Source organism: Pipistrellus hanaki, assembly GCF_964339955.1.
Source record: "Pipistrellus hanaki genome assembly, chromosome: 2".
Taxonomy (NCBI): domain Eukaryota; kingdom Metazoa; phylum Chordata; class Mammalia; order Chiroptera; family Vespertilionidae; genus Pipistrellus; species Pipistrellus hanaki.
This window is the reverse complement of record NC_140504.1, coordinates 54050355-54078083: the sequence shown is the minus strand read 5'-3', so window position 1 is coordinate 54078083 and position 27729 is coordinate 54050355. Positions and strand designations below refer to the sequence as shown.

At 37.7% G+C, this 27729-nt stretch overlaps 2 protein-coding genes across 3 annotated transcripts in view; both read left to right on the top strand.

The window, feature by feature from the left end:
• EAF2 (ELL associated factor 2) overlaps positions 1-18449 on the top strand; it is a 33818-nt gene extending 15369 nt beyond the window's left edge. The window contains exons 3-6 of the mRNA XM_084873322.1: positions 588-724; positions 3082-3227; positions 11050-11310; positions 17653-18449. Coding sequence (XP_084729448.1) covers positions 588-724; positions 3082-3227; positions 11050-11310; positions 17653-17699 — 591 coding nt within the window. The 3' untranslated portion in view covers positions 17700-18449. The remainder of the gene's footprint in view (positions 1-587; positions 725-3081; positions 3228-11049; positions 11311-17652) is intronic.
• A 6442-nt stretch (positions 18450-24891) lies between these two features.
• Positions 24892-27729, top strand: part of SLC15A2 (solute carrier family 15 member 2) — a 36770-nt gene continuing 33932 nt past the window's right edge. The window contains exons 1-2 of one of the 2 annotated variants that reach the window (XM_084871624.1): positions 24892-25047; positions 27074-27161. In XM_084871624.1, the coding sequence (XP_084727750.1) occupies positions 24943-25047; positions 27074-27161 (193 nt within the window). In that variant the 5' untranslated portion in view covers positions 24892-24942. The remainder of the gene's footprint in view (positions 25048-27073; positions 27162-27729) is intronic. The other variant, XM_084871623.1, reaches the window with a different exon arrangement.

Below are 27729 nucleotides of genomic sequence, written 5' to 3'. Positions count from 1 at the left end.
TCATATTTCCTGTTAACTGGTAGTTATAGTATTTAAAGATTTGATGAGAGTTAGATTATTTGTGGGTTTTTTGTTTTGTTTGTTTTTGGATGATGCTGCATACTTTCTTTTATATCACATCATGAAGTATATAATGTTTGGTTGTCCCACCTTTCTTAATGCTAAGTTTAATCAGTGGGTTTACTCTAACAGGTGTTTCTTGATACATTAATTTTCTTTAATCTGCAGAGGGAAGCACCATTTTAAGAACATACAAGATTTTTAAAACTAAACTTATAAAGGAGGGTAAGGGATAAAAAAAATATGATTCAGGGCTTCTGCTCCCTTATCTGTAAAATATATTGATTGTATTAGAATTGAATCCCAATTACCTGTTGTAGACAAATAAAACAAAACTTTACTGACTCAGGGAAAGTACTTTCTCTATTCCCTTTCCTCAAGGATAGCAACTTTAAGATCTCAGCCTCTCTTCATCTTTGATTTTTACTAAACTTAGGTAGGTGACTTGAAGTATAGATTGAGAAGCAGAAGATCTCAAAGTCCCTCCCAACTGAACTTTAAGTACTGATAATTAACTTTTTAAACAGGGATCAACTTCACCAGTAACTGTTTTTAAAGGTTCAAAGAAACCTTACTTAAAAGAATGCATTTTGATAATTAACCATGATACTGGAGAATGTCGACTAGAAAAACTCAGCAGCAACATCACTGTAAAAAAAACAAGGTATGTGGTTAACAAAATAAATTCTTTTATCAGCACATAATTGCCAAGGAAATGTCAGTGGAAAATATTATTTTATTAAGCCACTCTATTTTTATTTTTATTTTTATTTTTAATATATTTTATTGATTTTTTTTTTTTACAGAGAGGAAGAGAGAGGGATAGAGAGTTAGAAACATCGATGAGAGAGAATCATCGATCAACTGCCTCTTGCACACCCCCTACCGGGGATGTGCCTGCAACCAAGGTACACACCCTTGACCGGAATTGAACCTAGGACCTTTAAGTCTGCTGGCTGACGCTCTATCCACTGAGCAAAACCAGTTTTGGCAAGCCACATTATTATATAAGGGTTAGTTCTATGTGATACAAAAATATTTTAACCTTTTTTCAAGTTTAAATTTGGTGGAGAGCCTTAGCCACAAACTTGTACCATTTATCTCTGTGATACATAAAAACTTGTTTTGTTTCTGAATATTTTCAACATGTATAGATATAATTTCTTCTACATAGAACTGGACTGAAAGGAGCCATTATGTACTCTTCGTTATTTCATCTTCATTAGTGTCTTGAACACCTAGAATATGTAAGGCACTTGAAGAAGGAAAGTTTTCTATATAAGTACTAACCCTGAAATTTCTGCATTTTAGTTGGGTTAACATATAATTCTATTAGGAAAGTCAATAAGAGAATATAACCATCTCATATCTTTTTTTTAAATTAGGCAAATGCATTAATTGCTATCTATAATAATAAAAGGGTAATATGCTAATTAGACCGGACAGCCGAATGACCTTCCAGACAAAGCTGAGAAGGCAGAGGGGTTAGGCATGATCAAGAAGGCAGCTGAGCAGTTATGGGTGATTAGACAGGCAGGCAAGCAATTAGGGGCATCAGGCAGGCAGGCAGAGTGGTTAGAGACAATCAGGTAGGCAGGCAGAGGAGGTTAGTGGTGATCAGGGAAGCAGTTAGGGGCAATGAGGCAGGCAGGCAGGTGAGTGGTTAGAAGCCATCAGTTCCAGATTGTGAGAGGGATGTCCGACTACAGCTTTAGGCCCGAGGGATGTCCAACTGCAGGTTTAGGCCTAAGGGATGTCCGACTATAGGTTTAGACCTGAGTGGAATAGGGCCTAAACCTGTAGTAAGACATCCCCCAAGGGGGTCCCAGATTGTGAGAGGGTGCAGACCAGGCTGAGGGACCCCCCTCTGTGTTTGAATTTCGTGCACTGGGCCTCTAGTATAATATAAGGGATTTGCTCTCAAAACTATGCAAATAGTATAGATAAAACTTGCTTTAGGATTTTAAGGAAGACAAAGATTATGGTTGCTTGGAACATTCAGGGAGCCCTAATTGATGTAATTTGAGAGGAGGTTAAGATTTAGGGCTTTTTCCACCCCAAACATACTAGTGATAAGAATTACCTTTCATGCTTACTAAATATGAGTTCCCAGGTGATTTTTTATTGGTAGAAAAGTTTGAAAATGACTGATTTAATTAATCAGAGAGAACATGAGGATTTTTGAAGGCAGAAATATTGTATATCTGACTTATTTGGGGCCAATGAATAAGACATGTTTGAATAAGGCAAAGATTTGTCTCTGTGCCTGCATATAAATAAGTATTGGAAAGTGAGGAGTGAGGTTGATAGTGGATTAAAAGTAAGGTCATAAAGGCAGGTTGCAGCTAATACCTTCAAGATTATGAAATTAGGACGTCTTAACGGCTCCATTGGCAGTGATTATGTATTAAATTTTTTAAACTAAGGATTAAATTTTTAATTAAAAATAGTTTTGTTTTGAAACATTAATACACCAAACAGACTGAGTAAAGTGAAACTATGTGGGAAACAGGAAAATGCATACAAGGAAGAACTGACAGAATTTGGTGACTGGAAAAAGGAGAGGCAGAAAAGTCAAATATAATTGTGTTATAAACTCTTCTTAAAAGTATTGAAAGGAAATAAAGGAAATGACTCTGCTTTAGTAGCATGCCTCTGTTAAAATGTGGAAGTGACTTAATTCTAACAGAAATAATAATTTTAGAATATAGGGAATATATAGTACCTATATACACTTAGGTATATTTTATTTTAGGCATTTGTGTATATCTTAACTCCTCAATTTTGAGCAGTGGATTCAAACTTGTATCCATCAATGGAACTGTGTATATGTCCTGCATCTATAACAGGGATCCAGAAATATTTGTTAAATAATGAATTAAATTAATGTTTTAATTCTTGAATACCATTTATAGATGTCTAGGGAAAAGAATAAGTGGGCAGTGTTAGTAACTTTGTAAATTGAAATTGTTGTTATATTGCCATCATATCTTTTTTGATCTTTGATATTCTTAATTGCAGAGTTCAAGGAAGCAGTAAAATCCAGTCTCGTGTAGAGCATCAGCAGCAACAAATGTGGAATTTACCTAGGACTCCCAATCTTGTAAAAGATTCTCCATCCGAAGACAAGATGTCCCCAACATCTCCAATGGATGATATTGAGAGAGGTAAAACATAAGTGTATATAATGTTCCTTTACAAGAAATTAAGAATAAGTGGAATTTTTCATTTTAATTAACAAGGGAATTAACTATAAAGTTTTATTGAGAGCATAATATATTTTTATTTTTATGGATTTTGGGGAGGAAGAGTATAGGTTTAGGGTATCCTGTAATTATGTATCTATATAAGGTATTTAGGGTATCTGTAATTATGCATCATTTTTATTATTCAGGGGGGAAAGTATTTAGATATATGTAACTGGAGTTTTCTTCTTTTTGACAGTTGTGATGATTCAAATTCAGTTCTTCACAGCATCTTCCTGTCGAAGTACTTTATGCATAGCCAGACTATAGATGTCTAAGATGTCACCAAAACAATAGTGAAGTGAGGAGATATAGTAAGCGGAATCAGCAGGCAAGTTCCTCTGAATTGCTGCTCACTTCTGAGCAGAAAGTGTTTCTAGGGAGGTCCAGTTCTTTTGAAAGTAAGAACATTTTAAATCTCCATTTTTTTTTTCTAGCTGCAGTTTTGGTGTTAGTGTTATAGTAATTGTGGTAGTAATAAGACCCTGGTCACCAAAGTATATTTGTTCCTGTATATTTGCCTCTGCAGTTTTCCTGTGTAACTTACATATAACAATCCAATTTCACTTACCCTCTTCTAGGCCCAGTATAGTATAGTCCCCTAATATATTAGTGGCCCCTTTACTAACAATAAAGATACAAGCTCAGAGCCCTTTTGCTAAAAGGGGTTTTGAATTTTATTATTATATCATATCTGCTTCCAAAAATGGATTTGAATCATGATGTCATGAATCTACATATATACAGAAAAATACTGGGGGAAAAACCCATGGAATTAAAGGGAAAGAGGAAGCAAATTTGTTAATAATTAAAACATTAAATTTAGATCTGAGCTTCCTAGACACTAAAACAAAAATTAAGACAACTATAGCATATTTTGGATTATCTAAGAGACAAGTTTTAAAGAATTAAGACTTCCCTGTTACTAAATTCTAAAAGAAGTTTATCATATGGAACCCATTCTAGGGAGTATTAAATGATATAGTATCGTCAATGATAATTTTATAATACAAGAAGTTCCTCTCTGTGTCAGTTTTTGTAGCAGAGACCTTAATAAAAGCATTGTATTGAAGCGTTGTATAGTAGAGAGTAAGTTAACATGATCCAAGCATAAGATCTAACTTTGTATAAGAATTTACATTGAGATGTATATACTAGTATAGCCTGTTCCTAAGTCTTTTTTTTTTTTTTAACATCTTTTTGTTGATTTCAGAGAGGAAGGGAGGGGGAGAGAGAGCTAGAAACATCAATAATGAGAGAGAATCATTAATTGGCTGCCTCCTGCACACCCCCTCCTGGGGATTGAGCCCGCAACCTGGGCATGTGTCCTTGACCCGAATTGAACCTGGGACCCTTCAGTCTGCAGGCCGACACTCTATCCACTGAGCCAAACCAGCTAGGGGAGACAGCCTTCATTTAAATATTTTCTTGACCCTATTCCGCCAGTGCCTCCTGTGATAGTTGAATCATGTTTTCAGATGCCTGGCACTTGTATTAGTGTTTCTATGGTTTAATGTTTACATTTACATCTTTGAGCTATCTGGAATTTTAGTTTAAGAAATAAGAATCCAAACTCTTATTCCCGCCCCAACAGTATCAATAAATAGTATTGATAATCAACTTATTATATTGATAAACAGTATTATATATCAACATCCATTTATTGAATAAGCCACCATTTCTTTTGCTGTTATGAAGAGCCATTTTTATCACATGCAAAATTTCTGTTTGGGCTTAAATCTGTCTCACAACATAAAATATACATTGGCTAAATAAATACTGGATGGGGCAAAAGTAAGTTTACATTTGTATGTAAAACAGAGTTTAGTGGTGGTCAATATTATTTATTAACTAGAGGCTCAGTGCACAACATCCCTGAGCGGGGGAGGGGGAATAGTCCTTCAGCTCGACCTGCGCCCTCTTGCAGTCTGGAACCCTTCAGGGGATGTCCGCCTGCCAGCTTGGGCCGACTTAGTCGGACATTCCTCTTACAATCCAAGACGCTGTGTGCACCAGTGACCATACTTTTCATATAAGTGAAAGGCATCTTTCTGTGTATGGGCAGCTACATTTTTTTTGCTCTGATTATAAAAAGTCATACATAACATGATCCTTCTGAGGCAGTAGTACCATTTTCCCCATCATATGGGTGGAAAAACTGAAGCAGAGAGAAGTTAAGTAATTGGCTTTGTCACACAGTTATAAGTGTCAGAATCAGGGCTGACTGCCAAATGTGCAAGCCAGAATTCATGCATGTCATTGCTGCATCATCCTGTTTTTTCAGTGATAGGTAGTTTTTATATTTAAATCTCAGAGACTGTTCCCAATATATAGGAATGCATGTTCATCCCATGTAGAATAAACAGGATGTGGACAGTTTGGAGAGTCTTCTGATGAATTAGAATTAAGCAGCCACAGATCTCTTTTTCAAATACTACAGAAGCCACCTTCCTTGTTTAATTTTGCGGGATGTAGCAATTTATAAGCTATGACATAGTCACTCGCAATCCAGGACCCCTTGGGGGATATCTAACTGCTGAGGGATGTAGCAGTGCACCAAACAGCAGGCGGCCAGGGGGGAGCCTGAACCAGGGCCGGTGCCACACCACTCATGCTCATCTCAGCCCACTGTGTCTGCTGCTGTCACTCCCTGTTCAGTAGTGATTGCTGCTGTGGAGTCAGGAAGCCGCAGCTGCACTCGCCAGCCATGAGCCCAGCTTCTGGCTGAGCAGCGCTCCCTCTGTGGGAACGCACTGACCACCAGGGGGCAGCTCCTGCGTTGAGAGCCTCATAGCATCATAGTATTGACCAGTCCTAATGGTTGCTAAGGCTTTTATATAGATAGGTTAGTGAAACTCACAAATGCTTTTAAAATGCAACTTTTAAGATTAACAGATAGTTTTTCATTTATGAGATTGGAAGTAGCTAAAACATTTGTCAACATTCAGTAGTGAAAAGAACATAAAGGAAAACAAGTAGTTCATACATTTTTTAAGAAATTATAAATTGGCACATATTAATTTTTGTAGAGCAATTTTTTTCTGCAAAATACTTGGAACAATGTCTAGTACATAGTAAGTACTACATGAAGATTTGTTATTATCATCCTTATTTACTAATAACTATTAAAATAAAAAGTACATATCTCTTTCCTAGATATTTCTCTTAAAGCAAAACTTGCGGAGATAGATATATTAGATATATACATAGACATATCTATATCAGTCACATAAGAATGTTCCATGCAGCATTTTCCATATTAGGGAAAGATGGAAAAATCCCAAGTGCCCATCAAATACTGCACATCAATTTTTTAAAAAGAGACCACATTTTTAGTAACTAAGAAGGATATCCAGATATCTTATTAAGCAAAAAAGAAAATTTTACATGTAATATATGTGTTGTATGAATAATTTTTTAAAACAAAATTTGTATAAGTTTGTAGATGCATAGAACTTGGAAGAATTATACTAAAATGTAAGCATCTTTAGGAGTTTGGATTACAGAAATCTTTCATTTTTTATGTGCAAATTGTTTGAATTTTTATAATGAACTTGTAATTTTTATACAATTATTATTTATTTAGAAAATAATATAATGTAGAAGAATAATTTTAATATAAAATCACTCAATCTCACCACCATAATGCAACTATCAATTTCTATCCATACTGTAAAATTTTTACGTCATGTTTTTTGTAGGTAAATACTATGTACCAAGTCTTCCCATACATGATTTCAACTAACCTTTAAAACTTTTCTTAATGAATATTTCAAACATACAGAAAATACAGGTAATAATATAACAAATCATACATCTATAACTTAGATTTAACATTTTGCCATTTTGGCTTTAGGTTTAAAAAAAAAATTTTACAGGAGTCTTTACTTTCCAATATATTTTTCTCCTTTTTCTGTCTATTTGTGCTCATGTCTGAATGTACTCTAAAGGATTTATATACAAGACACTTTTTTATTCATTGGAACAGTTTGTATATAATAGTTTTTTTTGATTTTTGATAGTGTGGGTAAATTTCTTTACTGACTTTAGGTTTACTCAGTTTTTTTTTTAATTCTTTATTTAATTTTGTCTTAAAACTTGTCAGTTTAATTCACATTTTCAAATCATCATCTTAATTTATCCATACAAAGCCCTACAATATTCATAGTTATGGCCCTTTATATTCCTAACACTGATTATTTGTGCCATGTCTTTCTCATTTTCTTGATCAATATTGCTAGAATTTGATATATTTCAATCTTCAGAGAACCAGCTTTGGGTCTCTGTTAGACATAGCGTATGTGATAACTAAGAATGTCATCTTTGGAGTCAGACTACTTGCACTTAAATCTCTGCTGTATCACGTACCAGCTGTGTGGCCTAGGGAAAGTTATTTAAACTCTTATTCTCTCTGTCTTTGCCCATAAATTTGATGAAATGGACCAGTTCCTTAAAGGGTACAAAATTGACTCAAGAAGAAACAGATAACGTGAATAATCCCTAAATCCTCTAAAAATATTGAGTTGTATTTAAAGCCCTACCCCTGAGGGGGCGGGGGGAGATAAGAGATCAAGCAAAGGACTTATATACATGCATATAAGCATAACCAATGGACACAGATACTAGGGGGATGAGGACATATGCTGGGGGGTGGGGGAGGTCAATGGAGGGAAAAGGAAACATGTAATACTACATGTAATACTTTAAACAATAAAAAAACAACAACAATAAAATAAAACCCTACTCCCGTCAACATACAAATTTCCAGCCACAGGTGGCTTCTCTGGAGCATTTTACTAGTCATTTAAGGAAGAAATAATATCAACTTGATACAAACTCTGTATTATGCTAAGTGAAATAAGCCAGTCAGAGAAAAACAAGTATCACATGATCTCACTTATATGTGGAATCTAATGAACAAAATAAACCAACAAATAAAATAAGCCCAGAAGATCTCAGAGGGAGGGGAAATGAGGACCAGCAAGGAATAACCAAAAAACTTACATCCACATATGCATAATCCATGGACACAGACAATAGTGTGGTAAAGACCTGTGGTGGGGCAGGAATTGGGTGGAGAGGAGCAATAGGTGAAAAAAGGGGGACATTTGTAATACCCTCAACAATAAAGATAAATACATCTAAAATAAATCATTAAATAAGGAGGGAATACTTTATAGCTCATTCCTCAAGGTCAGAATTATTATAGCCAAAACCCAACAAAGACAGTATAAGGAAAAAACAAACTACAAACTGGTATCTTATGAATATAGATGCAAAATTTTTTAACAAAATTTTAGCAAATTGAATTTAACAATTATATGACAGTGGTTTTCAACTAGATATGATTTTTGTCCCCTAGGGGGACACCTGGCAATGTCTGCAGACATTTTTGGTTGTCACAGCTGATGAGCTGTAGTGCTACTGGCATCTAGTGGATAGAAGCTAGGGATGCTGCTAAACTTGCTGCAGTGCACAGAACAGCAACAAATAATTATATAACCCCAAATGCCAATATTGCTGAGGTGGAGAAATGCTAATATATTTAAAAAGGACAGTACATCATGACTAAGTAGAGTTTTCCCAGGAATACACATTTTCGAAAATCAATCAATATTCACCAGATTTAAAAATAAAAAACAAAAACTATCTCAAAAACAAACAGTAGAAAAAGCCCAGTGGGTATAGCTCAGTGATTGAGCTTCAGCCACTGAACTAGAAGATCATAGTTCCATTCCAATCAAGGCACATCAATGCCCAGTGTGGGGTGTGCAAGAAGCAGCCGATCAATGATTCTCTCATCATTGATGTTTCTATTCCTCTCTCTTCCTCTCTCTGAAATCAATAAAAAAAAATTTTTTAAAAAGAAAGAAAAAAAAACACATTTGACACATTTCAGTTCATTTTTAAAAAAATATTTTTTTCAATTACAGTCAACATGCAATATTATATTAGTTTCTGGTATCCAACATAGTGTTTAGGCATTTTTATATAACTTCTGAAGTGATCACTCTGATAAGTCTAGTAATCATCTTAAGACCATATGTAGTTATTTCAATATTATTGACTATATTTCCTGTGCTGTCGTTTACATCCCTGTGACTTCAGCTATCATCTTTTTTTAAAATATATATTTTTATTTTTTTTCAGAGAGGAAGGGAAAGGGAGATAGAAATAGAAACATCAATATTGAAAGAAAATAATTGCATGCCTCCTGCATGCCCCCCTACTGGGGATTGAGCCCCGACACCTGGGCATGTGCCCTTGATGGGAATCAAACCTGGACCTTTCCGTATGTAGGCCAACACTGTCCACTGATCCAAAACAGCTAGGGCTCAACTATTATTCTTGATTTTAAATTTTTTTTTTCAGCTTTACTGATAAATTCTACTAAATGTCTTCTTAAAGAAGAATTAATGTCAATTATTCTCAAACTATTTCAGAAAATTGAAGATAAGGAAACACTTTAAAATTTATTTTATGAGGCCAGCATTACTCTCATACCAGAGCCAGACAAGGACACTGTTAGAAAAGCAAATTCCAAGCCAATATCTATTGAACATAGCAAAAATTTTCAACAAAAGAAGTAGCCCATTAAAAGAATTATATACCATGATTAAATGTGTGTGGGTTTTATTTTTTGCCTTGGACACAAGAATGTTTATGTATGTAAATCAATAAACACAATACACTACGTTAACAGAATGAAGACTAAAACTTTTGATCATCTCAATAGATGCAAAAAAAAAAATTTGACAAAAATGTAATATACTTTCATGACAGAAACTAACTGGTTGTACAGTTTAATTTTGTCAATTATACCTCTATAGAGCTGACAAAAAAAGGAATTCATCTGTATGTATTGCATTGTATTATATGTATTGGGGAAATAAGAAAAAGAATTGGAGGATAAATAAGTTTTAATTTTTACAGTTTTAATCTTTCACATTTTTAATATATTTTATTTGAATTCCATGTATATTTCAATATATTGTAATAGTATAAAGAAATGTAGTTTTTAGATTTAGACACTGTCTATGTCTTCTAATTTTGTAATTTCAACCTTGAAGTAAGACTTGGCTTGATGATAGAGATTTATTTTATTGGAGAATTTTTTGAACTTTCTATATATGTTGTCCAGAAATGCATGTTGTCCAGAAATGAGAGAAAGAGGTGCTACAGAGCCGGAAAGGAAAAGTTTGGGTCCACGGATGCAGCTTTTGCAGGAAAATTCTAATTGCTCTTTCCTCCCTCCCTCCCTCCCTCCCTTCCTCCCTCCCTCCCTTCCTCCCTCCCTCCCTTTCTCTCTCTCTCTCTCTCTCTCTCTCTCTCTCTCTCTCTCTCTCTCTCTCTCTCTCTCTCTTCTTTCTTTCTTTCTTTTCTTTCTTTCTTAGGTAGTGGCAAAGAGTAAACTCAGGCTCTAACAATATGTGAGTTGGGTGTAAAAATCTAAAATACCTGTTTCCAAGCAGAATTTTAAAATATATATGGTCACAAGAAAGTGATTTTTTCCAAGTAGGGGGGTAAGTTTAAAGGAACTTAAAAAGGTTAGGAGAAGAATGTTACTTTTTATTTTGTATTAGTAAAGAAGCCTTTAAAGCCAAAAACTGTAAATGTATGTTTAGTCTTATTTATTGTTAACACTTTCTTAGAAACTAACTCGTTCAAATTTATTATATGTATTTAATATTTATATTTACTATTATTTACTTAAACTATCTATTAACTTCTGTTACATTTTCAGAACTGAAGGCAGAAGCTAGTCTGATGGACCAGATGAGTAGTTGTGATAGTTCATCAGATTCTAAAAGTTCATCATCTTCAAGCAGTGAGAGTAGTTCCAGTGACTCAGAAGGTGAAGAGGACAGATCCTCTCCGTCTGATCCAGGGAATTATATCTCTAGAGATCCCACCATGGCTGCCATGCCACATTGCAGGATTCCTGATGTAGATGTCGGTCATAATAGATATCATAACAACAGTGGCCTTCTGATGAATACTTTAAGTAAGTATACATAAGCATGAGTAATTAGAAAAGTAAAAATTCATAGTGAAGCCATACCGATTATGATGTAAAATTTGTAGGAGAAAGACTCCTATTTTATTCAGTTGATGCTATTAATCATTACCTTCTTACTGAATTACTCATTTTCTTTTGACTTTGTGATATAATGTCTTATTGGCTTTTCTCCTATCTTTCTAGATACTTTTCTCTCTCTCCTTTGCTGGTTTATAATCTTCTCAGTCATTAGAGCTGGAGTTCTTCAAGACTTAATCCTATGTCCTTCTTCCTTTTTCTTCTATACTATTTCCCTGCAGAATCTCTATATTTGTGTTGCAGTCAATGGGTAACTTCTAAATTTGCATCTCTGACCCAGACCTCTGAGCTCTAGATGCATAAATCCAACATCACTTTGACCAAAACCAACTTATAATATTTAGCTGAGCTAGTTTCCTAAACAAGCTCAGACAAATAAAAGACAGGATTCCTCTAATTATGGATATCAGAAGCCTGATTGTATTTAAGGCGTGGTTTCCTCTCTTTTTAAAAACAATTTTACTTTATTATTATTATTATTTCTATATATTCTTATTGATTTCAGAAAGGAAGGGAGTGGGAGAGAGAGCTAGAAACATCAATGAGTAGAGAAAATCATTGATTGGCTGCCTTTTTGTCCAAACACTACCACTATCACTTTAGTTAAATATACCATTGTTTGCTGCTTTAACTATGCAGTGACTTTCTAATTGGTTCACCCCATATCTATTTAAACCCATTTTTTTTTGTCTATTGTGTATATTGCACCTATATTGATCTTTTCATAATTAAACTATGATTTATCATCTCTTCTGCTTTAAACTTTTTAGTAACTTGTAATTCTTTTAGGATAGCAACAAAATGCTTTAACATAATGATCTTTCTCTTTGTGTTATAGCAACATTTGCCTTCTTTTGTTATTATATTTAAACCCTTTGACCACGTCAGGACCCTTTAAATTCTGTCCATTCATCCGGAAATACTTCTTGCTTTTCATGTAGTTAACTTTTTCTCCTTTTGAATTTTGGGTTAAAGTTCCAAGTTTTCTTTATCAAGAAAGCCTTTCTTGACCTTCTTGATAAGGTCAGATCCCTTTTTTAATAGATCTTCAGAGTAATATCTTTTTCATATCAGATTTCACATTTATCAATTTATATTTATTTGTGTGATTTGCTCTATTCCAAAGTATAAGCTTCAGGAGGACAGCAATCTTCTTTATTTTTGCTTATTATTGAATGCTAGCACCTAGCACAGTACCTGATACATAGGAGATGCCCGGGAATGGCATGTAGGTTGATACTCTCTGGGGGAGAATGGGACTTTGTTTAAAACTATTCTCACTGTGTAAATTAATAATGATAAAGTAAGCATCTAGGAAAGACTGACTAGCTCTAGCCTAATAACAGCATTAAACAAGAAAAGAGCCAAACTCGGTGGCGGAGAGAGTAAAACTATGTGTTAATTAGGGACCAGGAAAGATCTTTTTTAAAAAAAAATATATTTTATTGATTTTTTACAGAGAGGAAGAGAGAGGGATAGAGAGTTAGAAACATCTATGAGAGAGAATCATCGATCAGCTGCCTCTTGCACATCCCTACTGGGGATGTGCCCACAACCAAGGTACATGCCCTTGATCGGAATTGAATCTGGGACCTTTCAGTCTGCAGACCGACGCTCTATCCACTGAGCCAAACCGGTTTTGGCCAGGAAAGATCTTTTGAACTTCCAGTTATTTATGTCTTTAAAGCTATTACTCCTAACTTGAGAGGTAAAATTGGAGCATCTGATTTCTTGAATGGCCAAATAATGACAAGAGTTTAATTCAGGAGGATAAACTAGGAGGATAAACAATTATTAATTGGTATACCCATAATAATATATCTTTACCACATATGTTCATATATATTAAAATATGTTGTTACATACATATGTGTATATATCTACACTAATAAAAGAGAAAATGCTAATTGTCTGTACCTTCGCTATGCCCACAGCCAATCAAAGCAAGTATGTAAATTAACCCAACAAATATGGTGGTTAATTTGCATATGCTGAGGGAGGGAGGAGTGAAGACTGAAGACAGCATAGAAGGAAGAGGGAGGAAAAGCAGAAAGCAAGGCAGCTTGCCAGAGGGGAAGCGAGAGCAGAGCGGGTGGGGCGGGCCAAATGGTGGCAGCCGCTTGCAGGAATCTTCCTGTAACGGGCCCCTAGTATATCTATAACAAAAATTGGCATAAGTAGGAGAAATAGGTAAGTCTTTATCATAGTAGAATATTAACGTATCTCTAATCAAGCAGACAAAATTTAGTGAAGACATACAAAATCTTTCAACTACATAATTACCATACCTATTCTAATAGTAAATATAGAATCCTACAATCCAAAACTGCAAAGTGGGATTTGTTTTAGATATATGTAAAACATTTATAGAAACTAATTCCTACTAGATTAAGGAAATAACACATTTTGAAGAATTCATATTTTATTATTTATTTTATATTATTTTAATACAATAAAAACATAAATAATTAATAAAATTAATTTTAAATACATGCTTAGAAACTTCAAAGCATATGCCTAATAATTTACATGTTAAATGGAACCTACATGAAATTATAAAATATTTATAATAGAGCAGAATAAAAAATAGTATATCTCAGCAATTTTGGAATGCAGCCAACATGGTAATTATAAGGAAATGTTGTATAGCCTCATAAATTTTTTTAATTGGAAATAAATTTGTAAAAGTTTTACTTTGAGGAGCTAGAAAAGTTATAACATCTTAAAGAAAGCAGAAGAAAGTGATGTAGTTTAGATTTTAAAGTAGTATAATGAAAAAAAAGAAACAGAGGATAAACAAAACCAGAAGTAATTTATTTGAAAACTAATAAAGACGACCAACCTCTAACAAGGGCTTATGAAGGAAAAGAGAATAGGCACAAAATAAACAATATTAGTAATGAAAAAGTGATTAAAATTATAGCTATACTATGCTTTTATTTTCTGAGTTATAGAATTATATAAAAAAATATATCCCAGTAAATTTGGCATGGAAGTAGACTGTTTTCTAGAAAAAGTATAATTTACCAAATCTGACTCAAAGAGAAATGGAAAGCCTGAAGAAACTAATGTGGCTTTATCTTACACCCTATTTCCAAATCCCCAAGATACTGGAAAACTAAAGATAGTTTCACAAATAATTCTTTTACAAACTGTTTCAGAGTATGGAAAAGTAGGGAAAGTGATCCAATTCTTTTATAATTCTAGAATAATTTCAATATCAAAACTGTACAGACAAAAAGCATTGTGGATCAGTTTTGCTTAATAACATGGATGCAGAATTACTAAATAAGATATTAGCGAATTAAATGACCAATGTACTTAAAACAAGCAAAGCTAAATTATGACCAAATGAAGATTATCACAGAAATGTAAGAAGTGTTCAGTATCTGAAATAGTATCAATATAATTCACCACATTAACAGGTTATAGGAGTAAAGCCATATGATCATTTCAGCAAATTTGAATTTAACAAAATTCAGTATTTATAAATTTAAAAACTTTCACCAAAGGTTGAATATAAAGGAATTTCTTTAACTTCATAAAAATGAACTGTTAAAAAAATCAACACCCTACTAAACATCTATAATATTCTATACTAATAAAAGGGTGATATGCTAATTAGACTGGATAGACTGGACGTCTTCCAGATGTCCTTCCAGATGTCCTTCTGGACAAAGCCACAGTGGCAGGGGCCGAGGCAGATGCGGTTAGAGATAATCAGGCAGGCAGGCAGAGTGGTTAGGAGTGATCAGGCTGGCAGGGGAGAGCGATTAGAGGTGATCAGGCAGGCAGAGGGGTTAGGAGCAGACAGGCAAGCAGGCAGTGATTAGGGGTGATCAAGCAGGCAGGCAGGTGATCGTTAGGAGCCAGCGGTCCCGGATTGTGAGAGGGCTATCCCATTGCTGGCAGTCGGACATCCCCTGAGGGGTCTTGGATTGGAGAAATGCAGGCTGGGCTGAGGGACCCCTCCCATGCATGAATTTCATGCACTGGACCTCTAGTAAAAGCATAATATGCTAATTAGATTGGATAGCTGAACATCCTTCCAGACAAAGCCACAATGGCTGTGAGGGCCAAGGGCAGGCAGCCACTGTGGCCAGCAGCAGGAGCCGCGTGGTGATGGGGTCATCACCTTCCCCTGACTGGCCCCGTTGCCTTCCGCAGAGGTAGGCCAGACTGTGGCTTAGGCCCCACCCCCACTGCTGCCAGTCCTGGGTACTGCTCTCACAGCTCCATTCCACTTCACTCTCCTCCTGCCAGAGGACAAGGTGGGTAGCTCCACAGGGAATTTGTGCATTGGCCCTTTAAGAGGGTTCCTGAACTTCCTGGCAGACAGCTCCCCACTGCTTTTCACAGCTAGATGTTATGTGGGTACCCTCCTAAGTTTGGTGCTCTCTGGTGGGGAGCCCAGCTTTGGGATTAGATCCCAGAGTTCTCAGTGGTGTGCACCCTCCTCTACCCCCAACACACACACACAGCTGAGATATCTCTCCGGGACTTAAGTTGCTATCTGCACAGTCAGCCCTTTTGAGCTTCCGCCTCTCCTCACAGTCTCTATGCCGTCTCCACCTTCAATCCTTTGGTATCAGGTTTCTCTCCTGTGAGTTTTCCATTGATTGTTCAGGAAGCCTTTCCGTATTTCAGTTGTAATTCCCGCTTGTTTCTGGGAGCATGTCCGTGCAGCATCCTCCTACTCTGCCACCATTTTTAATCTCCTCATAAAAGCTACTCTTAAACTGTATATTTACTTGAAAATATGCTAGCTTTTGTTGATTATGGAGGAGTTAAAAATGTGAGAATTAACTTACTACCCAAATGATTTTGTCTAATCCCATAATTTCAGATAAACCCCTGCAATCAGTGACTCTCAGATCTTTATTCCAATTTCAAACAAAATTCAAAGTTTTTACCATGACCTAAAAAACAAGTGATATCTTTTTTGGCCTCTTTTCTTATCATTCTCCTTGTTCATTTCACTCCAGCCACAGTGGCCTTTTCATAGTCAGAGAACACAAAACGAATGCTTCTGCCTTGGGGCATTTGTATGTGCTGTTCCCTGAGCCAGGGCAGTTACCCATCTCCATATTTTCCTGACTTTATTTTTAAATTTTGATCTTCAGTCAAATGTCACTCCTCAAGGTGGCTTCCCCAACTACCCTACATAAAGTAGCACCTCTCATCCCTCTCTCCATACTCAGCTTTATTTATTATATATATATTTCGGAGAGGAAGAGAGAGATAGAAATACCAATGATGAGAGAGAATCCTTGATTGACTGCTTCCTGCATTCCCCACACTGGGAATAGAGCCGGAAACCCAGGCATATGCCCTGATCAGGAATCGAACCGTGACCTCCTGGTTCATAGGTCCATACTCAACCACTGAGCCATGCTGGCCAGGGTCCATACCCATCTTTATATTTTCATAGTATTTATACCTACTTGGCATTATATTATACTAGAGGCCCAATGTACGAAGACTCGTGCAAGAATGGGCCTGCCTTCCCCTGGCTGCCGGCACCGCCTTTGCTCCAGTCCGGAACCGCCTTTCCCCCTTCCCACGCTGCACAGAGGCCCAGAGCTGCTGGGGCGATGAGAAATGCCCCTGGCCATTGGGTGCCTGTGTATGCAAATTAACCCATCATCTTTGTTGGGTTAATTTGCATACACACTCCTAATTGGCTGTTGGGCATTGCAAAGGTACAGTCAATTTGCATCTTTCTCTTTTATTAGTGTAGATATTTGTTTATTTTTTTTTTTTACTGTTTTCTCCACTGGAATTAAAGTTTTATGACTGTAATCACATGGGTGAATTACAAAAGGAATCGATGAGTTACCCTTAACAAACACTATGTAAATATTTTGACATTTTGAGTAAAATATTATATAATTTTTTCACTCTTTCAAATGATAGTCTGATCTTCTAAACTGTATTTCCTGGTGTAATTAAATCAGTGATATAAAAAGTGATCTTGGTATATGAAAGAAGACTAATATAGAAGCCAGTAGATACTAAAACTATGCTGAAGTTTGATGGTGTATTTTTTCATTAGAGATAGTATTAATTATTTAAATTGCTAATGATATGACTAAATTGTAGGATCAACAATCTGATTATTATTGACAAAACATTGCCTAAATAGGACCATTTGGATTACTTTTTGTATATTTGTTATAAAAAATAATTATATTAAATATTTAAGTATAAATATTTCATTATTACAGTTTTGCTATTTTTTTATTTTAGGAAATGATTTGCAGCTGAGTGATTCAGGAAGTGATACTGATGACTGAAGAAACATTCAGCTATAAATATAAAATTTACAAGACATGGGATAATGTATTTTATACTAAGAAAAAGAAATTCCTAAGACTAGGAAAATATACTTTAACTTAAATGATAAAAGAAATTAAATTTGATTCAGAATTTTCAGTTGATGTTACATTTTTTAACGTTTTATGAGAACCAGCATTTCCATGTGTTTTCATTTAATCTTAAAACTTTTTTGAAGTTTTTTTAAAGAATTTTCTTTAAGTTCAGTTGCTCTTTTTTAAAAATACGTACATATATATATATATATGTGTGTGTGTGTGTGTGTGTGTGTGTGTGTGTGTATATATATATGTATATATATATATATATATATATATATATATTGATTTCAGAGAGAAAGGGAGAAGGAGAGAGAGATAGAAACATCAATGATGAGAGAGAATCATTGATTGGCTGCCTCCTGCACACCCACACTGGGGATAGAGCCACAACGTGGGCATATGCCGATGGGGAATCGAACCGGTGACTTCTTGGTTCCTAGATCAATGCTCAACTGCTGAGCCTCACCCAGCTGGGCACTTTTTTGAAGTTTTAAAGATAAGAAAAATGGACTCAGAGGTTAGTAACTTGCCCATATATTATTAGTTAACAAGTGGCAGATCAGGTGTTGTAGTGTTCAAGTTCAGTGCTATTTTTTTTTTACCAGATTGCTGTCTCCAATTGTGAAATGTCAAAACTGTGGATTTATAATAAATTCTGTGATTTTAATTATATCTCTGAGCCTTTTCTATCTCATATTCCTTAAATTTTTTTTGAAATGTATTAACCCTTGACAAAATTAAATTATAATTTAGGTAAGGTGAAACTAAATAATTATTTTAATGAAATAACTTATCTCAATATTTTTCATCATTTTCTTATTTTGCTTTTGAGAGAAAAACAAACAGTTAAGTGTTGATATAATTAATGTTTACATCTCCAACATTTTTTATTTGGATGAAAAAATAAATACTAGTTTAGAGTTGAAAGCCACTGACCAGTAGCAAGTTCTTTTTTAAATTTATTTTCATTGTTGAGAGTATTACAGATGTCCCCCGCTTCCTCCCTTCTATACCCCTCCACCTGGTTCCCACCCTACCCCAGGCCTTCACCACACTATTGTCTGTATCAATGGACCACGAATATCTATAATAATAAAAGTGTAATATGCAAATCGATTAAAGGCCGAATGACCTCCAGATGACCACGCTGTGACACCCACTGGCACCAGGCCTGCCAAAGCAAGTGTGATGCGATTGGTTTGGGGGCCCTGCCATCGCTTCATGATTGCCTCATAGAGGGAGGCCCAGGCCACTGGCAAGCGGGGCAATCAATCGGGAGTGGGGCTCTGCAATTGCCCCAAAGAGGGAGGCCCAGGAGGGCTGTAGCAGGTGGGTGGAGCCCCGGCCAGGTGGGTAGGGCCTCCCTCTTTAGGGCAACCAATTGCAGAGCCCTGATATCAATCACCCCAAAGAGGGAGGCCCAGGCTACCTGGCTGTTGGTGTCACTGTGGTGAGTGGGTGTGGCCTCCCTCTGCAGGGCGATTGATCACTGGGCTCCAGGACTGAGAAAGGGCACAGGACGGGCTAAGGGACCCTCCCAAACTCTCCCCCGCCCTGAGGCTTCTAGTCCTATATAATAAAAGCCTAAGGCAAATTGCCTCCTCGGTGATCCTTTGGGAGTTTACCCACTTGCAATGATGTGTACTGACCACCAGGGGATGGCATGGAACATGGCAGGTGTCAGCAATGCTGCGCTTGGTAGTGGGTGACAGTGGAGGCACTGCTGGCCCCTATAGGCCTCAATGAGCCAGATCACAGGAGGATGGTGGAGCAGGATGGGTGGCACCAGGCCAAGGGGAGGTATCAGGCGTGGCTGTGGGCTGCAAGGCTGGGGGTGAGAGTTGAGGCCTGATTCCTGCAGGCCACCCCAAAGGACCCTACCCTTTGTTTGCATGAATTCATGCACCAGGCCTCTAATATGCATATAACTTCTTTGGTTAATCTCTTTCTGGCCCCTCTCCTCTTCCCTTTGAGATCTGTTGGTCTCTTCCATGCTTCCATATCGCTGGACCTGTTTTGCTATTTTGTTCATTAGATTCTGCATATAAGTAAGATCATGTGATTTTTGAGGTCTTAAACATCTTTCCTTAGATTTCCTCCAGATATCTTTTTTATGCTGATAGTATTTTTTTAAATCCCCTTTTCTATTTGCTTTTGCTGAACTTAAATACAGTTTATTTTTGTGTGCTGATTTTATATTTATATGCCTACTAAACACGTTTTCTTTTATCTCCATATTTGCCTTTTCTCTCTGAATATATTAGTATCTATCATTTTAGAGCATCAGTCTCCTTTCTATAGATGACTATAAAATATATCTCTGATGTCAAGCAATGAGGACATAAATGTTTTTACTCTTATCACATATATTTTAGAATTTTCCGTTTTTATTATCTTTTTTCTTGTCTCTGAAGAGTTTGTGCTCAGATCTATTTCCTTTTGTCCTTAAATCTGTTTTCAAATTAGCAAAAATGATAGGATATAGCAAAAATGATAGGATATAAGAGGCATATTGATCTGATAGGGCTCTAGAATAGGCCTTGGAAGGCTGGAGTTCTGATCATTGCTCTGTCCCTTCTGAGCTCTTCTGTAACATTCTTCAAGTTAGACTAGGAGAGGGATTTCAAATCAGGTTCTCTAAATTTCTGCCATAAAAATCATTAAAGGAGCTTATTAAAAACATGGGTTCTCAAAGCCGAAGGTATCACACTCCCTGACTTCAAACTATTTTCCAAATCTATAGTAATCAAAACAGTATGGTATTGGCAGAAAAACAGGTATACAGGGTAGTGGAATAGAACTGTGACCTCAGAAACAAATTCACACATATTTGACAGCTAATTTTCAACAAAGAATATACAAGGGAGAAATGAAAGTCTCTTCAATAAATGGGAAAACTGGGAAGCTACTTGCAAAAGAATGAAACTAAACTGCCATCTGACACCATACACAAAAACTAACTCAAAGTGAATTAAAGAATTGAATATGACACTTGAAACAAAATGCATAGAAGAAAACATAGGCAATAACCCTATAGACTTTGGTCTTAAAGGTTTTTTTGTGATATTGACCCTAAAGGCAAGGGAAGTAAAAGCAAAAAATAAGTGAATGGGACTTCATCAAAGTAAAGAGCTTCTGCACAGAAAAAGAAACCATCAACCAAACAAAAAGGCAGCCAACCTAATGGAAGAAGATATTTGCTAATGATACTTCCAATGAGGCACTAATATCCAAAATATATAAAGAACTCATACAACTCAAAAACCACAACAAAAAAAAAATTACAAAAATGGGCAGAGTACCTGAATAGACACCTTTCTCAAGAAGACATACAGATGGCCAGCATATATACAAAAATAAATAAATAAATAAAAATTTTCAATGTCACCAATTATATTAGGGAAATGAAAATCAAAACCACACAGATATGAACTCACACTTGTTAGAATGACCATTATCAATAATTAAAAAAAATAACAAGTATTGAAAAAAAATGAAACCCTAGTACACTGCTGGTGAGAATGTAAATCGGTGAAGCCACTATGGAAAACAGTATGGATGTCTCTCAAAAAATTAAGAATAGAGCTATTATATGACCCACAAATCCCATTTCTGGGTATCTGAAAAAAAAAATTGAAAACACTCATAAAAATCTATATCCCCAATGTTTACTGCAGCATTATTTACAATAGCCAAAAATGTGGAGACAGCCTAAGTATCCTTAGATGGATGATCAGATACAGAAGATTACATATAGACAATGGAATACTACTCTGTCATGTAAAAGATGAAATATTGCCATTTGTGACGACATGGATGGATCTTGAGGTTCTTATGTTAAATTAAAGAAAGCAGAAAAGAACTATGATTTCACTGATATGTGGGATATAACAGAAAAAGCAATAAATGAATTAACAAAACAAAAAATTCATAGGTACAGACAACAGAATTGTGGTTGCCAGAGGGGAAGAGGAGTTGGGGAGGTCAAATATAAAGTGATAGGAGACTAAACTTCTGATTGTGAAAGCACAATAGGTTATACAGATATTATATTGCAAAATTGTACATCTGAAATTTATATAATGCTATTAACCAGCTAGAGGCCAGTGCATTAATTCTTGCATAGTGGGGTCCCTCTGGGTGGCCTGCAGAGATTGGGCCAAAACCCGCAGTCCAAAACTGCCTGCAGCTCCCGCCCATCCGAGCCCCACTGTGCCTGCTGAGGGCTCACGCCCAATCAGTCCTGATTAGAAAAGGCTTGTGCTGCCATAGCAGCACTCGCCAGCTATGAGCCCTGCATCTGGCGCCATCCCAAGGGGAGGGGCCGTGGGATCAGGCTGAAATCAGCTCTTCAACATCCCCTGAGGGATCCCAGATTGCGAGAGGGTGCAGGCTAGGCTGAGAGACCCTGCTGGTGCATGATCAGGCTGGGGAGGGCACTTGGAAGTGATTTAGGGCATGTCTGGCCTATCTCCCTCAGTCTCAATTGGTTGGACCCCAGCAGCAAGCTAACCTACTGGTTGGAGCATCTGCCTCCTGGTGGTCAGTGCATGACAGCGACTGGTCAACCAGTTGACTGCCCTCTAATGGTCAGTGCATGTCATAGAAAGAGGTTGAGCAGCCTTAGCATATCATTAGCATATTATACTTTGATTGATTGGTTGTTCTGCTGTTAGGTCTATTTGCATATTACCCTTTTATTAAATAGGATGGCAACTCAATAAATTTAACTTAAAAAACAGATTCTTAGATAAATTTTCAAGGGAAAGACCTGTATATTTTTGTTTGTGTGTGTGTGTATATAGGAATCTATAGATATAAAAGGCTAATATGCAAAGTGTCTCCTCAAGAGTTTGACTGGAAGACCAGGAGTTCAATTCCTCACTATGATGTGAGCTGACCACTATGGGGCGGAATGGAATGAAGGAAGGCCCTGGTTGGCAGCCAGAAGGCCCCTATCGGCCCTGATCACTGGCCAGGCCTAGGGACCCTACCCATGCATGAATTTTGTGCACTGGGCCTCTAGTCCTATATAATAAAAGGCTAATATGCAAATTGTTCCCTCAACCAGGAGTTCAACCAGGAGTTTGACCAGGAGGTGGGGCCAGCTGGTCAACTACCTTTGGCCCCTTTCCTTTGCTGGCCCTGTCCCCAGTTGGCCCCCCACCCCCAATTGGGGGCAGCCAGCTGTACTCCACCCATGCACGAATTTGTGCACCGGGTCTCTATTCTATATATATAAAAAGCCAGCAACCAGAAAGCTGTAATGGCCAGAATGACCAGTCACTATGATGCCCACTGCAGCCAGTGAACTGGCTGATCCGTGGTGGGGTCCACCAGCCAACCTCTCGTGGCCCCTCCCCCGGCCATCCCCACCGCTGATCACCTGCCCACCCTGATCGCCTACAACCCCTCCCCCTGGGCTGACTCCACTCTCGATGGGCCCGAACTACCCTGATTGGCACACAGCCCCTCCCCCAGGCTGGCACTGCTCCTACCCTGATCAGGGGTAGGGCCAGCCGGCCAACCACCTATGGACCCTCTCCCTGGCCGGCCCTGCCCCTGATGGGCTCCTACCACCCCAATTGGCCTGTGGCCCCACTCCCCAGCCAGCTCTGCCCCCAATCGCTCCCACACACAACAATTGGGGGTTGGACCAGCTGAACCACCACAGTTCTTCCCCACGGCCTATATTATTTTTACTAATTCAAAGAAGTAAAAAAGGAACAAAGGAGTAGGTGCCCTTCTAGTTTTCAGTTAAAAGAAAAAGAAAAAAATGGTCAGAGAGCAACAAGAAAATGAGAAAACAGCCCCAATTAGGGGTGGAGCCCACTGGCCATTTGCTTACGGCTCAGTCCTGATAGGCCCTGGACAACCTCCTGCTGTCTCCTCCTCCTGACAGGCTTGGCCCCAATCTGCCCTGATTGGTGCCAGGTTGCTGGACCCCACCCATGCACAAATTCATGCACTGGGCCTCTAGTACATATATAAGTTAACATAAATGATGATCATCAGGGAAGTTTACTTGACATAGGACAAGATTAAGATTTCTTCCATCTCTGATATTATTTGATTCTATGAATACTAGCATTATATTGCCATAATCAAAAGAAAAATTTTATATACACAAAGGAGCATTAGAGAACCAATGCAATAAAGTTTGGTATTTGGGGTACCTATAAGCACAAATGAAACGGTGTGTTGCATACAGATACTATTTCATCTGCTCTGCTAGGTCAAATGCTGTTTTAGAGGTACAAGGTTAGAGCAGGGTTGCCATTGACATAATTAGCCTTTCAAGGCATCTATGCCTCTAGTGGTTAACTTGACTAGTAATTTCATTTGTGTTGCATGTAGGGTCATTAACAACCCAGAAAGAGAAATATTTCCTGAAAGAATAACTACAGCTTAATTATTAATGCTACATTCAGAAATGGAGCTTGACTATTTAGGTAAAGGTTTGTGGGACAGAGTGGGAATGTGTGTAAAAAAGTTGGGACGACACGGTCAAAGTCTGAAGTTGTTTATGGAAGAAAGTCCAGACTTTTCCTGGTTTTGTCAATAAATTACTCTAATAGGTAATGTAAGAATTTTGCAAGGGATAGAGCCATAGGTTCTCTCTCATAGTCTCAGACAAAATCATTCATTCTCCTGTTTCCCAATCTCTGTGTTGGTTTCCTCATTTTCTGGTTGCTCTCTGACCATTCTTTTCCTTTTTCTTTTAACTGAAAACTAGAAGGACACCTTACTCCTTTGTTCCTTTTTTTTACTTATTTGAATTAGTAAAAATAATACAATATGTATAAAATTCATCTAGTATCACCAGCCCTGTTCTTATTCCTCCTCTGATAAAGACTAAATATATTATGGAGTATTTGGGAGTTCATCCTCTAAAACATAATGGAAATGAGAGATTGTACACCATAATTATTTTTTTGAACCAGTCTCTAAGACACAACCAACACTTCCTTTTTCTATAGATTTATGCTTTGCTCTGGGTCAGACAGTTGCTGGAGCCAACACCTACAGGGTTAAACCTAGTTGCTTAAGCCACCCTCTTTCCCCTCCCAATCAGTCCCACTTTTCACAGTAGGCTGGCAGCTGTCCCAAGTGCTTACCGAAGCCAAATGCTTGAAGAGAGAGAGAGAGTAAGGAGCCAGCTATGAATCCCTTCCAGAAAAATGAGTCCAAGGAAACTTTTTTTTTACCTGTCTCCACCGAAGAGGTACCACCTCCACCTCCCAGCCTTCCAAAGAAGCCACCTCCGGTGAGTCCCCAGATTCATTTCTGCCTTTGACAGGAACAAGCTTGCTCTTTTGGTTCTCTTCCTTGGCTTCCCGGAGCTTCAGGCTGAGATGTAATAGGGATTAAAAACTACTCTTTCTTGGGGTTAGAATTAACATGAGAACCTAAACAGGTTTCTTTTACTGGGGAGGAAAAGTAGCAGGAAGAGATAGTCAACATTTTTCATTCGAGACCCAGGCCTTTGCTGTGTTTCATTGTATGTATATTCTGAATTTCTCTGGAGTGAAGAAAAGAAAAAGCAATGGGAAAGTCCAGGGAAACTTGGCAAGCACTCCTGGCCTAGAGAACTGTGCGTGATTGTTCTTTCTTTACCAATATAAAAACGCAGCCCTTAGTTCCCCGTGTCCAGAGTCTTAAGCTGGACACCAAGAGAAGTTTGAGAATAGATTCAGTATCTTACGATGTGTTCAAGTTTACAGTGGGAGGCAGGGTAGAAAAACAAAGAAGTAATAGCGGTATTTTGTATTATATACTTATTAAAACACTTTCAAATTCATTATCTCATTCAATTCTCATATCAAAATCCTATCATGAAGGGGATACAGTAATCATGGACAATATTTACTAAGTTCTTAATATGGACCAAGAGGTGGTAATATTCTAATTTCATTGAAATAACAGACCTGAAGCATAAAGACAGGTGTAGTGACATGGCCAGGGTCAACACATTCCCTTAGCCAGTGACAATGTTACATAGCTAGTGAAAGTGTATTAACAAAACTTCAGCTTGCAGAATTCTCAAGCTGTGAGCTGAGAAGGTAATAAGTCAATTCACTGTGTCTTTCAAGCAAGTTATAATCATACATTAACATCTATACTAATAAAAGGGTAGTATGCTAATTAGATCAAGTGGACTGGACATCTCCCAGATGTCTAGCTTCCTTCCTGACAAAGCCACAGTGGGAGATGAGGCAGAAGTGGTTAGGGGCAATCAGGCTGGCAGGGGAGGGCAATTGGGGGTACTCAAGCCAGCAGGGGAGCGGTTGGGGGGGCGATCAGGCCAGCAGACAGAGGTGGTTAGAGGTAATCAGACAGGCAAGTGAGCAGTTAGGAGCCAGAGGTCCCAGATTGTGAGAGGGGTCCCAGGTTGAAGAGGGTACAGGCCTGGCTGAAGGACAACCCCTACTTTCCACCCACTCCCTGGGGCACAAATTTCATGTACGAGGCCTATAGTTCTATATAATAAAAGCCCAATATGCTAAATGTCTGGTTGTCTAGTCAGTCATTCAACCAATCAAAGCATAATATGCTAATGATATGCTAAGGCCACTCAACTGCTCACTATGATGTGCACTGACCACCAGGGGGCAGATGCTCCAACCAGGAGGTTAGCTTGCTGCTGGGGTATGGCTGATCAGGATGGAGCAAGATAGGTCAGGCATGCCCTGGAACCCTTCTGTGATCCCTCCCTGGCTGGCCAACCTCCCACATCCCTTCCTAGCCCGATCATGCACCAGTGGGTCCCTCGGCCTGCACCTTCTCACAATCCGGGATCCCTTGGGGGATGTTGGAGAGCTGGTTTCAGCCTGATCCCGCAGGCCAGGCCAAGGGATCCCACTGGTGCACGAATTTGTGCACTGGGCCTCTAGTATATTAATTTAGGAAGGTTGTTTTTATCTATCCATAGCCAACTCTTCATTATGTTCCTAGATATAAGTGTTCTGCCCATAATCCCAGGCATTTCAGTTAGTAGTGATGGGAAGATAACCAGATCCTGGGTCTGGGATCAAGGAATGTCTGTGTAGTTCTATATTAAATGAATGAAGAACAAGTAATGTTCATAATAGCTTCTATCACTCCTAAATCAACAATCAATGCAAGCACTTTATTAGATAATAGCTGTTTCTTAAAGAATAGGCATCATTGCTTCACATTACCTTACATGGTGACTTAAAAGAAATGCATTTTTCTTCTGTGGAACAGTCTAGAGATTTAAATGGGGGTGGGTGAGAAGCTCACGCTTGAACTGTTGTTTTTGTGTTTCATAGAAAATCTGTGGCTCCAACTATCCACTGAGCATTGTCTTCATTGTGGTAAATGAATTCTGTGAGCGCTTTTCCTATTATGGAATGAAAGGTAATTTTGTGTCCCAAAGTCTTACTCCTCTCCACGCACCCTCACTCCATGTTTGTGATATCTGGTTTTCTTGTATGCATTTATTTCCCTTATGCACTCTTTCTGTCTTCATCCAAATTGGTCCTTTCCTTTGGCCAGGACTTCCAATAAATGCCTTATAGGATTCCACCTAGTAACAGATACAGGCCAGGCATAGAAAGGCCTAATAACAATTTTAAAAAATATATATTTTATTGATTTTTTTACAGAGAGGAAGGGAGAGAGATAGAGAGCTAGAAATGTCGATGAGAGAGAAACATCGACCAGCTGCCTCTTGCACACCCCCTACCGGGGATGTGCCCGCAACCAATGTACATGCCCCTGTCCGGAATCGGACCTGGGACCCCTCAGTCCACAGACCGACGCTCTACCACTGAGCCAAACTGGCTTCGGCCTAATAACAATTTGTGAGAATGTATTATAAGTGGGAAAACACTCACCATCTGAGTTCCAGTCTTCGTATCTGGTCCTCGGTTTTATGAATGTACCATTGCTGAAAAGGAGATGGGAGGAATATTAGAAGCATCAT